Here is a 13,368-nt window from a genome sequence, read left to right on the forward strand (position 1 = left end):
GAGAGAGTTTGTCTAAATATTGGAAAAACCTTTTTGACATTTTGATGCCAAAATCGTAAAATTGTGTGAGGTCTGTGAATGGTTAGAGACAGGTTTGGACCCATCCTTCTAGTTGAAAAAAATATAAGATTCTGGTCATTCACTTGGTCATGTCTTGAGTTTGGTTTTATTTTCTTTGTCTAGAAGATTAAGATTGCGGCCCTGCGCATGTATACTAGCTGTGTGGAGAAAACTGACTTCGAGGAATTCTTTCAAAGTAAGTTACTATTTTTGATAGTTGTGAAAAGGAAATGAATCTACTTTTCATTTTTATGATTGTGTCTTGGTAGGATCGGTTTTTTTTTTTTTAAGTTACTAGTAAGACAGTTTTTCCTGAACAAAATGTATAATAAAAGCTGCTTATTTTTCTCTTTTAATAGAATAAACAAAGGCCAAAAGAACCCTATAAATAAGACATTTTAACAAGTTTGAAAAAAGCCCTAAAAATTTGTCCAGTACTTTGACATCATCATTCCCTCTTGTCCATACATCCATCTTTTTACATAAGAGTACTCAGAGTAAACACATCCTGTTTTATGTTCTGGATGTTTTACTCAGTATTTTTGACATGAACTTCTGCCCAATCATTCCTCTTTTATTTCTAGTTTATAATTGTTTTAGTTAACCCTGGAATATGCCTCATGATTTTTCTTCTTTCTGTAGAAGGACTGTTGAGTCAAAAGGCACATATAATTTTATTTTTATCCCATTGATAAATTCTTTCCAAAAGTGTTTTACTGGTTTAGATCATCATCACTAGCAGTTGATTATATCAATACAGTATTCGTTTTGTTAATGTAAACTGATGTAGTTATAAACAAGTCATTTAAAGCAGATACTTATAAAGTCATTGGGAAAGTTTAAGCTGTTTCCAGTTCCACAGATTTTGGAAGGAAATGTGTTCTGTGCACATCTGTGCACATCTGTGGTAATAGTCATTATCCTCAAAGCAACAAACACTTAACTAAATATACTTGATGTTTTTCATGGACAGCCAATAATTATATATAATTATGTTAACAGCAATGAAGAAAGAGATGAAGTTTTGATTATTTAATAACTTTTGTTTTTTTTTTTTAATTAAATGCAAGTTTTGTCGATTTTACTATTTCAGCAGATTGGTACAATATTTCATTGGAAACTTAAAATACCATGCTGAGTTGTAATCCTAATTTGGTATCCACCTTCCATTTCTTATTTACTCATAGTCAGGAAAGAAAACTTTCCTCCTTCTTTTTTAATCTCTAACAATTTCTTACTTTAGGAGAAATTAGTCTGAAAGGAGAAATATTCTTTCTCTACCTGATGAAGAGACTATTAATATTAGAAGCTGGATTTTTCTTAAGTGGTTTCTTGAATCCATGTGCTCAAGTATTTTTCATCAGATCTTTTTAAAACCTCATCCTACACATCTATTTAATATTAAATAACTCATAAACTTATTATAATTATTTTGAAAGGGTGTTTACTAGCTATCTTTGTTTAGCTAATCCTCATTATTGAAGATTCTTGAATAATGAGACTCTTATTACATATTTATGTAACATATTCATGCTTCAGTTTATAATCTGTTATAAACTACTTATAAAAATAAAAGTTTATTAAAATTATTAACTATTATATTTTAATAATTCACACTTACATGGTATGCGTTTACTTTTGTCTCATTTAGGAATTACAAAACGTTGTGAGACCGGAAGGGCTTGTATTCTTATTTTCATTTTTCTTTTGTTTTCAGAAACAATTGAAACTTATAAAAAGGCTAAGTGATTTGCCCAAGGTTGCTTAGTCAAGCCTTGATCCTGTGTCATCTGGCTTAAAATCCAGGAATTTTTCTACTATAACATATTGCCTGTGAATGAAAATAACTGCAAAATAGAAATTGTAATCCATTTTAATATTTTTGTGTTTTATAATTTTTTGTATTTTACAGTTTTTTTTTTTACCTTTTACTTTTTAAAAATTTTATTTATTTTTATTTTTGGCTGCATTGTGTCTTCGTTGCTGTGCACGGGCTTTCTGTAGCTGCGGCGAGTGGGGGCTTCGTTGCGGCGTGCAGGCTTCTCATTGTGGTGGCTTCTCTTGTTGTGGAGCACGGGCTCTAGGCGTGCGGGCTTCAGTATTTGTGGCACGCAGGCTCAGTAGTTGTGGCACGCAAGCTCTGGAGCGCAGGCTCAGTAGTTGTGGCACACGGGCTTAGTTGCTCCGTGGCATGTGGGATCTTCCCGGACCAGGGCTCGAACCTGTGTCCCCTGCATTGGCAGGCGGATTCTTAACCACTGCGCCGCCAGGGAAGCCCTATTTTATAGTTTTTAAATGAGACCTACCTCTGTGAGATGTTCTGTTAGTACTGTGAACTGATGTTTATGTATGTTAGAGTGTGTACATCTCAGTGAGCTTTGTCTTAGCTTTGCCCTTTGAAGTAGTTATCTGATGTCACATTTTTCAGTGACACCACTCTTAGTTCAGGTTTTCTAAGACTCACTTTGAGAATTACCTTTTAGACCTATATCATGTTCCTTTGTATTATGCTCCATTGTGGTCCATCTTTGTCATTTGTGGTTAGATTAAATTTCAGAATCAAGCCAAAGTGGTTCCAAACTGTGGCCAGTGAATAAAAAAGGGAGCAAATCTGAAAAGTACCATTTAGAGGCAGATAAAGAATATCTATAAAATAATGAGACTGACTTTCTTGCATCTTGGATTCTAAAGAGTAGGTCAGACAGGTTTGGGGTAAAAGAAGAGAATGTGTATAGATATATTGCTTTCTAAGATTACATCTTTAAAGTGGCTATTGCTCCCTTGGATTTTTGGTATTTTAGGGCTTGACTTTTAGAGTCCTGAGAATTCAGTAGCTTTTTAAAAGGATAGAGAGTCCCAGGTAGCTGGTCAGTGTCATTCTCACTCCTCCAACAAAAGTGAGACCAGTTATAGTTCATGAAGATTGAGTTCTTTACTCAGTAAACAATATGCCTATCAGCCTCTTGGACAGGCCCTCACCAAATGCCAAAGTTATAGATACTCTGTCATCTCAGAGCCAAAGTGTTCAGACGTCTTGATCCAGAGACCTAGATATTGGGGATTCTGACTGGTGAGATACCTTAAGAGCCAACTCTTGTTTCCAAGATGTTCTGATGATGTCATTGTGGCATAAATGAGTGTACCCTCTGTGAGCAGGCAGTGTTTGCTAACTGGTCTTTTGGAGATCATTTCAGTTATAAAGAGCACTTAGGGGCAGAGGCGTCCAGCCAGTCAATAAAGCTTGTGTTTAATACCACACTGTTGTCTGCAGACTGCTTTGTTTTTAGCCCTTAAAAGAGTTCATACCTTGGAGAGGAGGCTCCTTAGTGAGTAAATTTTGAGTTAATGAAATTGAGGTTCTACCTTTACCTCTTTCTGCTACTAATACTCAGCTATCAAATATATCAATTTTGTGTAAGTGTATGATAAATATATTTTTTAAAACTTGAAGAAAAAAAAAGATTGAGGTTCATCATTTTATTGATACAGTCTTAAATAGTGAGTTTTTTCAAAGATAATTTAAACCCTAGTGTTTAAACAGTTCACTAAAAAACAATAGTGAATATTTATTGAGTACCTATTAAATACTAACTACTTTGTTAAACGTCCTACAGGCCTTATCTCGTTTAATCCTCACAAGAATCCTGTAAGGTAGGTTCTCTTGTTTTCCCATTTTTACAGAGAAGAAAACTGAGGCACTGAGAGGTAAAGTAACTTTACCCAGAGTCATAATCCAAGTAAGAGGTAGAGTTAAGGTTTTGAATCAGGATATCTGACCCTAGTGTCTGCGTTAAACAAACAACTATGTTAATACTGCTGCCCCATAATAGTAATGAATTATTTAATTTTATCCAACTCGATGTTGAGGAGGAAAGTACCTAGCCTCAGAAAATAGTGCACTGAGTGTGTACTGGAGCAAGAGTGTGATCATGGCAAGACCCTATAGCAGGTTTTAACTTTGAAGTGTTTAAAGACATTTCATGAAGCTAAAGAGTCTGCTGTGTTGTTGAGTTGCTCACAGTCAAACTTTCAGCGGTCTTGTTTTTTAGGGCTTTACCCCGTGGGTTTCTGTTCTGACCCCAGTGGGTACAGGGAGTCAATCATATGCCAGCTCTTTTCCCATCCTCAGCCCTGAGCTGACCCCCAGAGGGAAAATGGTGACCCAAGTCCAGTTGCTGGCCTGTCTGTCTGTCTGTGCTTTCCAGCCGAAGAACTGATTCCCTCTTTGAGAAAATTGGAAAGGCTCCTGGAGGCTGCTGAGAAGCTTTGATGTAGAGGTAGCAACTGAACAGATTGTCCTTTAGAAGCAGCCAAATTTCATTTTCCAGATTGAAAGACAGACTTCCAAGAAAACTTTTCTTTTTAATGTTTTGTTCTAGCATCCAAAAAAGACCCAACTTTAGATCCAGGCTTGAGAGTTTCTCATGGCTATTCTTGTTCTAGGTGGAGGGTGGTTGGCCCACTCTCAGATGGCATGTGTCTTAATAGCTGAATGGCTAGCCAGGCCAGCCTTCACCTCCCTCCTGCTGGGCTCCAAGAGGAAGTCCACTTGACAGCTGCTGGGCACCTCCCAGTAAGCTCACCAGAGTATTTTGGTGTCAGTTTGTGACAGACCTGGACTGAAATCCCAGCCCAGCCACTAGCTTGTTAATATTGTGGCTGCCTGCAAGTTGCTTAGCCTTTTCGATCCCGGTTTCCTTATCTCTAGAATGAGGTTTATAAAGCCTTCCTTCAGGGTTAAAGTGAGGATTAAGTGAGATAATGTATTGACATGACTAACGGTGGACCTGACAGGAAGTATGGACCCTTAGTGAATGTTAGTTTCTGATACTAGTATTAGAGAGGCAGTTAGCGATTAAGCCAACAGTGTATGGAATCAAGAAGATCTGAATTTGATCCCAGATGTCTCATTTCATAGCTGTGTGACCTTGGGCAATTGTCATGATCTCTCTAAGTCAGTTTTCTCACCTGTCAAATGCAGATAATATCAATACCCACCTCTTAGGAATGTTAGGAGGAGTCATTGAGCTAATGCTTGTAAGATACCTATTATTTCTGAAACATAGTAAGCATACAATGAATTACAGCTCTTTATTATTATTGGCGTTGTTAGTGTACCTCACAGGGGTCCTCTCTGTGTTTTCTATCTTAGTGTCCCCTATTTATTATCATTTAGTACATTGTATACTTTGTTTGCTGAAAGGCAGAAGATACTACTTCCTTCTTGAGTCATTACTCCAAAGGACAGATTCTACTCTAAGGGCCCAAGTTTCCCACTGATTCTCTTTTTTATTTATTTATTTATATAAATTTATTTGTTTTATTTATTTATTTTTGGCTGCGTTGGGTTTTCATTGCTGCACGTGGGCTATCTCTAGTTGCGGCGAGCGGGGGCTACTCTTCATTGTGGTGCGTGGGCTTCTCATTGCGGTGGCTTCTCTTGTTGTGGAGCACGGGCTCTAGGCTCGCAGGCTTCAGTAGTTGCGGCACGTGGGCTCAGTAGTTGTGGCTCGCGGGCTCTAAAGTGCAGGCTCAGTAGTTGTGGTGCACGGGCTTAGTTGCTCCGTGGTATGTGGGATCTTCCCGGACCAGGGCTCAAACCCATGTCCCCTGCATTGGCAGGCGGATTCCTAACCACTGCACCACCAGGGAAGCCCTCTCTTTTTTCTTTATCCTCTTGCTCCAGCTTTTCTCCCTGCGTGTAATAAGGAGGGCATGTTCTGTGGGGGCCCCTCATCCAGCCAGAGGCATTTCTTAGAGATCTGAGAATTGGGAGGCTTGGATGTCTAAGCCCTGAGCTGATTTTTGGTTTCTTAAACCAAGGAGAAGCTCTACCAGGTTTGTCATTCCTGGGGGTGATGAACAACCTTTCGTTAGATATTATCAGCTTTCTTATTCAACTGTAGCTCCCTGGAGTCCTGCTCCTTTCTTCTGATCATTTATTTTGGTTGAATCATTTGGCATACCCATTGGGTCACCTTAGAGAAAGAAAACAGGAAAGGGAGATGGACAAGAAGAGCTTATATTTCTCAGCAGGGCTCAAGTGAAAAAAAGGCTCTAGTTAAGTGGGGTAGGTAAGGTGGTGTCTGCCTAGCTTTCCGGAAGAATTGGAGACCGGGGGGGGGGGAAAATAACATTGAATCAGAGTTGGAAGGAATTATAAAGATCGTCCAGGCCACATTATACAAAGTGAGAAAACTGAGGCTCAGAGAAGAGAAGTGACTTTCTCAAGTCCACACAGCAAGGTGGTAACGGGGCTGTAACTAGAAGCCTGTTTGTCTGACTGCATTCCATGCTCTATCAACCCATGGGCTTGCCTTGTGGTTCCATTGGCCTTCTCTATGATAGCATAATCAGAGAGCACTGTGACTACCATATATTTTAGTTGAACAAATTCCTACCGATATTTCAAATATAGTCCATATTCCTCTTCTAAACCTTCACATGTTTATACTTTATTGTTATTTTCTAGGGTGTCAGATGCCTGATACATTCAATTCATGGTTTCTTATAACTCTACTTCATGTCTGGTAAGTGAGCAATTTAAGTGAAGTCACCAAATGTATTTTTTTTTTTTTAAAAACACTGCTGACTTGTTAAGGTATAGCCTTCAGCAGGGCTGATTATATGAAATCGCAGTTGTTCAGGCATTAAAAGCTGTTCCTTTCATTTTAATAACTGGTGTCTTATAGCACATTTTTAAATTAAAGGTCAGAGCATAATCCCAGAAAGAAACTAATATTTGTATTGTAGGATTTTCTCAGAGAACACCTAACCCAGTGAACAATGCTATCAGTATCTGTAAGAGACCCTATGAGCTTGGGTGGAAAGTTCTTTCCCTTTGCTGTTTTAGGAAAGTTCACATTTACGTAAAAGTGGTTTGAATTGTGAGCATCGTGGTCATTTTCATTGCTGGTCATCAGAAACCTATAACAAATTATAGCACTGACATTTACGCCTGTACCTCTAAAATGTGCATACAGGTTAGATTCATGCCAGGTTTGTTGCATGTAAAAATATTTAACACCTTAAACAGTATATTTTTTCTTCAGCTGCAAATTAAGTAGCCAAAAAAATCAATTTTTCATCTAATGTTACACAGTATTAAAGGTCAGAAGGATATAGGAGAGACGCTGAAGTGGGGGCTGGGGACTATTTATTGAACTGCCAGATCTTGGGAAAGTAAATTCTGGAGAACTAAGTTTACTACTTTGACCGTAGTGAGTATCTGAGGAACGTGGGGAATGGTTGCCCTGTTAAAAGGACCCTTGTTTGAGACTGCCTTCAGCTGAGCTTTGCATCACAGGACTGACTACTATATAAAGACTTGTTGGTTTTGATCACCTCTGAAATATTTCTTCTGAACTCATATAGTCAGTGAGATTGGCTAAGGGGCCTAAGGTGGCAGTTCATGTTGTTTTTTCCTAAGCCGGTAGTTTGTTGAGTGTACACTGTGTCCTGGGCAGTCAGTAAGCTATGTCAGGAAGCTCACAGTCTAGTGAGGGAGACAAGACATATATAATAGTCAGTTATAAATTGGACTGGCTAAGTTCTATAATAAATCTGAGTAAGTAGCGCCTGTAGGATCACAGAGGAAGCTGCAACTATCAGAACCCTTGAAATGTGTCATGTCTTTTAGTCAGGCAGCTAAGAAGGCCAACCACCTTCTGTCTGAATGGTGAAGGTTAGGAAAAGGTTCAGGGAGGGCAGCTGGATGTACTGAGAGGAAAACTACTTTTTCAAGAGGAGAGGACTGCAGAGGTGGCCCTGTGGAATTACTGACTGGAAAGGTGGGAGGGTTGAGAGGAGGCTAGGCTGTTCCCAGAGGAGCTCAAAGATAATATTAAGAGTCAGAATGAAAGACTCTTTATTGCCCAATAGCCAGAGGTATCAGAGTGTTAGAGGGAGTGGATGGCAAAATAAAAAATATAATCCTTGTGACCACATCCTAAGGTCAATACCTGACTACTAGCAGCTGGGAGAACCTTGAAACTACTTGTAGTTCTTCCCAGTTAGCCACCATTTCCAAATGTGCCTGCTGAGCCTTCCTTGCTGAGGTTGGTTTAATTTCTCAGAGGAGTAGGGAGTACCACCACCAGTTAAGTAGGGGGAGGGAGGCCTGTCTATGCTTGGTGTCCCCTCCATCCTTCCTCCTTGGTTCTCATGATCTGCGGGTGGGATGAATCAGCAAACTCTTATTGTGTTAAGGACTGGGGGGCACTGGAGAGTAGGATATGACATGGTGTGCACCTTCAAGAAACTTAGTCGAGTGGAAAACAGGCACAGTACAATTGCCTGTAATGGATGACAGTGAAAGCAGTGCTGTGCCCAAGGCATAAGCAGATACTATGGAAGGACAAGGAGGTGTGACTAAATCCAAATTTGGTGGATGAGGGAGTATGTATTGGATAAAGAGTTGCTCTGTGGTAGAGGTGACATTTGAGATGTACCATGAAGGGTGAGTAGAATTTCTGTCAGAGAAAAGGAGGGCATTTGAGTTGAGGGAATTATTAGGAGCAAAACATAGAACATGTACAAGAACATGGAGTATTTGAGGGCAGCCAAGTTGTCTGAAGCACTCAGGGCTGGTTTGTGGAGGAATGTAGTGGAAAGGGTCACCAGAAGGTTACTTTAGTGTCCAGTTGTGCTATGATCCTCCAAGAAGAATTGGGGAAACTCTCTTCTAGGGGATAGGATTCTTAGAGGGAATAAGGGATCCACCCCAAGTCTGCAGAAAAGCTATGCTCTTCTAAGTCCTGTTTTCTTAGCCCGAAGCTCCAGGAGTGTAACTGAGGGATCACCAAATCCAGTATTACAGGGCTCAGTGGACTTGCTAGGGATGCGCAGGGTTGAAATACCTCCTGTGGGTGGTAGTGTGAGGGAGAGGTGGGGAGGCTTAGAAAGCAGTCATAAAAATAGAATCCCCCCACCCCGTGAAACAAAACCCCCCCCCCACAAAACTAGAATACCCTGGCAGTGGACTTTACAGAAAGCTTGCTTAGGTTCCCAAGGGCGATGCCTCCTTGTTGGCTCTCAGAATAGAGACAGGATTTCTCATATCCTGTTAGTTCTCTAGAAGAGGTGTTGATGTTTCCCTTATCCTGTCTGCTTTCTCTGGTTCCCAAGTTTTTATGTGTATTGGGATTTAGGACTGGGACCCCTCCAGTTCCTAGAAGGCCCTTATCAGTTGTGTATTCTTGTGAGCTTGCAGCTTCGGTGACTATGTGTCCTTTGTCTTTGCTGAACAAGATTAGTATTCACCATGGCTACTGAAAAAATGCTGAGAGGTTGCTGAGAGAAAAATGCTGGGGTTTCCAGCATTCCCATGTGGACTTGATAAAAGCCAGCCTCCTCCTTTGTTCCCTGTCTGGGACAGTGGCATTGTGATCCATTCAGGTACCCACACCAGAAACCTGGGAAGCCTCCTTGACTTTTCCCTCACTCCCTTCATCTGGTCAGGCACCAGTTTCACCATCTGAAACTTTTTTGACCATGACCCGTAGTAACAAGTGCATTTTACCTTGCAATCCAGAACACACACATATATCTGACACAAAAGTTTTATAAAACTTATCCTTACAATGTCAGATGATCTCTGATATTTTCTACTCCATTTGAATTCATTTAAGACAGAAATTCAAGATGTCACCCACTAAATTGATTTCACTGGGTTACAAGTAACGGTACCTGAAAACTGGTGTTTGGCCTCCAGCTTCCCTCTTCCTGTGGTGCCATTGGTCTTCTCAATACAAATTGGATTAGTACACACACACACACTCTCTCTCCTTAATATTCTCCATTGTTCTCAGGATAAAGTATGTTTCCTAGCATGGCATTCATATCCCACCAAATATGCCACCTTTACCACTCTCGTCTGGTGCCGTTCTAGGTACCACTACCACCATCACTCCCTCTCCTGCAAGAAAAAATTAAACTATGTAATAGCAATTTCAGGTCTTCTGCACAAAGCTTTCTTCTGCCTAGAAAGTCCTTCTCCTTCCTCTCCATCTGACAAACTCCTATTTTTTGTTCAATATCCAACTCAGATATCTGCTTTGAAGCCTTCCCTTCCCTCTGAAGGCAGAGTTAGTTCCTCTTCCGAGTTCCTTTAATATTTTGGATACCTCTCTTATAGCACTCATCACATAACATTTTTATATTTTATTGTGTATGTATCAATCTTCCTTGTGGATGGTGAATTTATTGAGGCCAAGAATTATATTTATTTTCCTTTTGGAGAGATATGAAAATGAGGTATTTCTTCGGCTCAGTAAATGTTGATTAAATAATTTATGGCCTCAGGTCTGACTTGGCTCCTATGGCAGTTGGAGGGTTCGGGGCCACTGCCTGTTAGTGGCAAAAGCTCTGCGCCTACTTAAGTTTCCGTGGGGGGTGAGATGTATGTAGGTAGAATTTATGTTGGTGTTCTAAGTATTAATAGATTTGCAGAGACCCCCATTTTAAAATTTGTCATGGAACACTAGTACGTTATAGATGCAGAAATTAATTTTAGAAAATGGAATGGAACAAATAAAATTAGAATATGCCTATGATGGAGGTAGAGTGGAGAGGAAAATGCAGTTTATATTTTTAAAAATTATTTTAAAGTCAGGTATATCATAAATATAATAACTACTGGGTCCCTTACAGTACTATTTTAAAAATTATTTACTTATATTATCTCACACATTCTTATAACTGCTTTATTCCTGTTTACATGAGAGATCAAAGACTGAGAGCCGTCAGAGAGCTTGGCCACAGAGCTAGTTAGCGCATGGTAGAGAGGAAATTCCAGTATGGGTCTGGCTAACTTCGAGTTGCTTTAAGTTGCTTTCCTCATTGGTAACTAAAACTACTGAAGTATCGAATTAAATAATTATTTATTAATATGAATAATATTTAATATTAGTAATACTATTTATTACTTAGTTAAGTACCTGCTTATTCGTAAACATAAATCCATAAAATTACAGCATTTGTTTTCTAATTGAACCTACGGTATGCAGCAGATTTGTTCCCTGCCCTCATAAGGCTGAGGGTATTGGAGAGAAACCTGAAAGAAATCATTAATAAAATACAACTGGGATGGGTGCTGTGAGAGTAAGTGACAGGGCTCTGTGGGGGAAGAGGGATATATAACTTAGTTGAGGGGGTGTGGCTCACTCAGGGAGGGTTTCACTGAAGAGATGACATTTAAACTGACCCCTGAATAATGAGTAGAAGTTAGCAAGTCAAAGAGTGGATGAAAAAGCATTGCAGGCAGTGGGACCTCATGGTTTTCCATCTTTTTACCAGCAGAGCCCTTTTTACAGATGAACTTTTATGCTCAGCCACAGTGTATGAATAGATAAAAGGATTGCCAGTTGGGTTGAAGAAGTGGGAATGACCTGCTCACTTTGGGTCTTCCCAACACGCCCACTGGTAAGGGACCCTTACGTAGCTCCCTGGAAACTCAGAGCACAGTTTAAAAACCGCAGATCTAGTCCAGCTCCCTCATTTTACAAACGGGGAGATGATCTTGGCAATTTTAAAGGATTTTTCACAGGCCTCTCTATCAGTAATGGAGGATCCGAGACTCAAATCCAAAACTGACTCTGCGAACTGCTCCTTCTGCAACACTTTGCTTCCTGCGTGTGTGTCCCCTTTCGGTGGTTGTGGGATGGGAGTCTGTGGCCCTGAATTTGAACTGCATACCACCGACCAGCAACTGTATGAAACTGTGTTTCTGAGCACTCACTGTCTGTGTCCCAGGAGAGGCAACAAGTAAACCTGAAAATAGTACAGGGTGCCAAGGGCCGTGTTTGATAAGCAGACATACAGATCTTATGGAGCACAGGGAAGGGAAGCAGCCTGGGGATAGTCAGAGAAAGCAGTTGCATCGGCCCTCTGGGGTCTAGAACTAGAGGACATGGGGTCTTGAGGAGTTATTAGGAGAGGAAGAATTAATTGTAAACTACTTTTTAAGATGTCCCAAGTGAGAAAGAAAGATGAGAGGATGATCACTCGAGGGAGAAACAGGATGGAGGGGGGAAGCATTTTGTTATTTGTTCTTTGTTTTAAGATGGGGAAACACTGGAACATTTTTATAAGCCTAAGGGAAGAAGCCTCTGGGAACGAAGAGAAAGAAGTAAAGTATGGAGGTGGAAGGGGTTGGAAAACAGACTGGGTCCAGTCTCAGTCCAGCCAGAGAACTGCCCTGGCAGACACTCCTGGCCTTTTCAAGAGGGCTCTTTAACACCACCACAGCAGTTCTGATGTAGCTGTAGGGCTTTCGAGCTCATGCTGGATTCCAGCAGCTCCAGACCTGTTGTATATGGTGAGCCCGGGCCATGTGCACATCCTCTCTCTGCCTCCTCCAGCCAGAGTCGCTCTGTTTAAACACACACACACACGTAGCTTTTTTTCCCGAACCAAAGGCCTGTGCAGCATCATTTTACCAACATTGCACAACCTAAGAGCACTGGTACCTGCTCCCCAGGAGCTTGTTCGTTATATTGGATCTGACAGGCAGGCCACAGGCCAGGTGTAGCTCTTGGAGGAGGCTCTCTGTCAGGTGAGATGGCTTAAGGAAGTGCCTTGCCCCACTTGTCCGTCTGCCCACAGACTGTCCTGTGGCCCCCATGCTCCCCACATAAAGGGTAGGCTTGGTGGGGAGGGAGTTTAGGAAACCAGGTGGATATAGCCATGCACACAGCCCCAGGAAAGGGTCAGCGTGCCAGCTCACAAATAAATAAACTCATTCATTAGCACACTGCTGAGACTTGAGTGTGGCCATGTCAGCTCTGCTTTCTTGGCCCCAGCCGGTGGCGGAGTAAGGGAAACAAGCTACGTGAAAGTCCCTTTGGGATTCCTTCATAGCAGCCAGAGTGACAAACCTGCGCAAGTGCCCACTAGTCTTCACTGAATTCAAAATCAGATCCTCTCTGAGTGGCTTATAAACTACCATGAGGGAGAAACAAGGCCAAAACACAACTGGCATTGTCAGAAGGCCCAAGCAGAGCAAGTGAGACAGGATGCTGAGAGCTGCCAGGACATGGCAGGAGGTCAGAGTCAGGAATAACAAGAATTCTTCCCTCCCAGATTTAGGCAGAGAGGAGGAAAGCGTGGCTAGGAAACTCTCCTTCCTTTGAACTCTGCAGGCAGTGCTGTGGTCTTCCTCCGAGTCTGACCTAGCAGGAAGAGGCCCTTGGAGCTGTGCTGTCACGGGATGGGGGAGCAGTCAATACTGACACTGCCCTGGGAGGCACTGTGGCTTGAGGGAGAGAGGGGAGCCCAGGCTTCACTCCAGCTCCCCTCTCCTTCACTGAG

The 13,368-nt window shown here is 41.3% G+C and overlaps 1 protein-coding gene across 2 annotated transcripts in view; it reads left to right on the forward strand.

The window, feature by feature from the left end:
- Positions 1–13,368, forward strand: part of UQCC1 (ubiquinol-cytochrome c reductase complex assembly factor 1) — a 94,877-nt gene that overhangs the window by 30,958 nt on the left and 50,551 nt on the right. For both annotated transcript variants that reach the window (XM_081256276.1, XM_081256275.1), the window contains 2 exons: positions 184–256; positions 6,533–6,590. In XM_081256276.1, the coding sequence (XP_081112402.1) occupies positions 184–256; positions 6,533–6,590 (131 nt within the window). The remainder of the gene's footprint in view (positions 1–183; positions 257–6,532; positions 6,591–13,368) is intronic.

This window comes from Mesoplodon bidens (genome assembly GCF_964165515.1).
Source record: "Mesoplodon bidens genome assembly, chromosome: 15".
NCBI lineage: Eukaryota > Metazoa > Chordata > Mammalia > Artiodactyla > Ziphiidae > Mesoplodon > Mesoplodon bidens.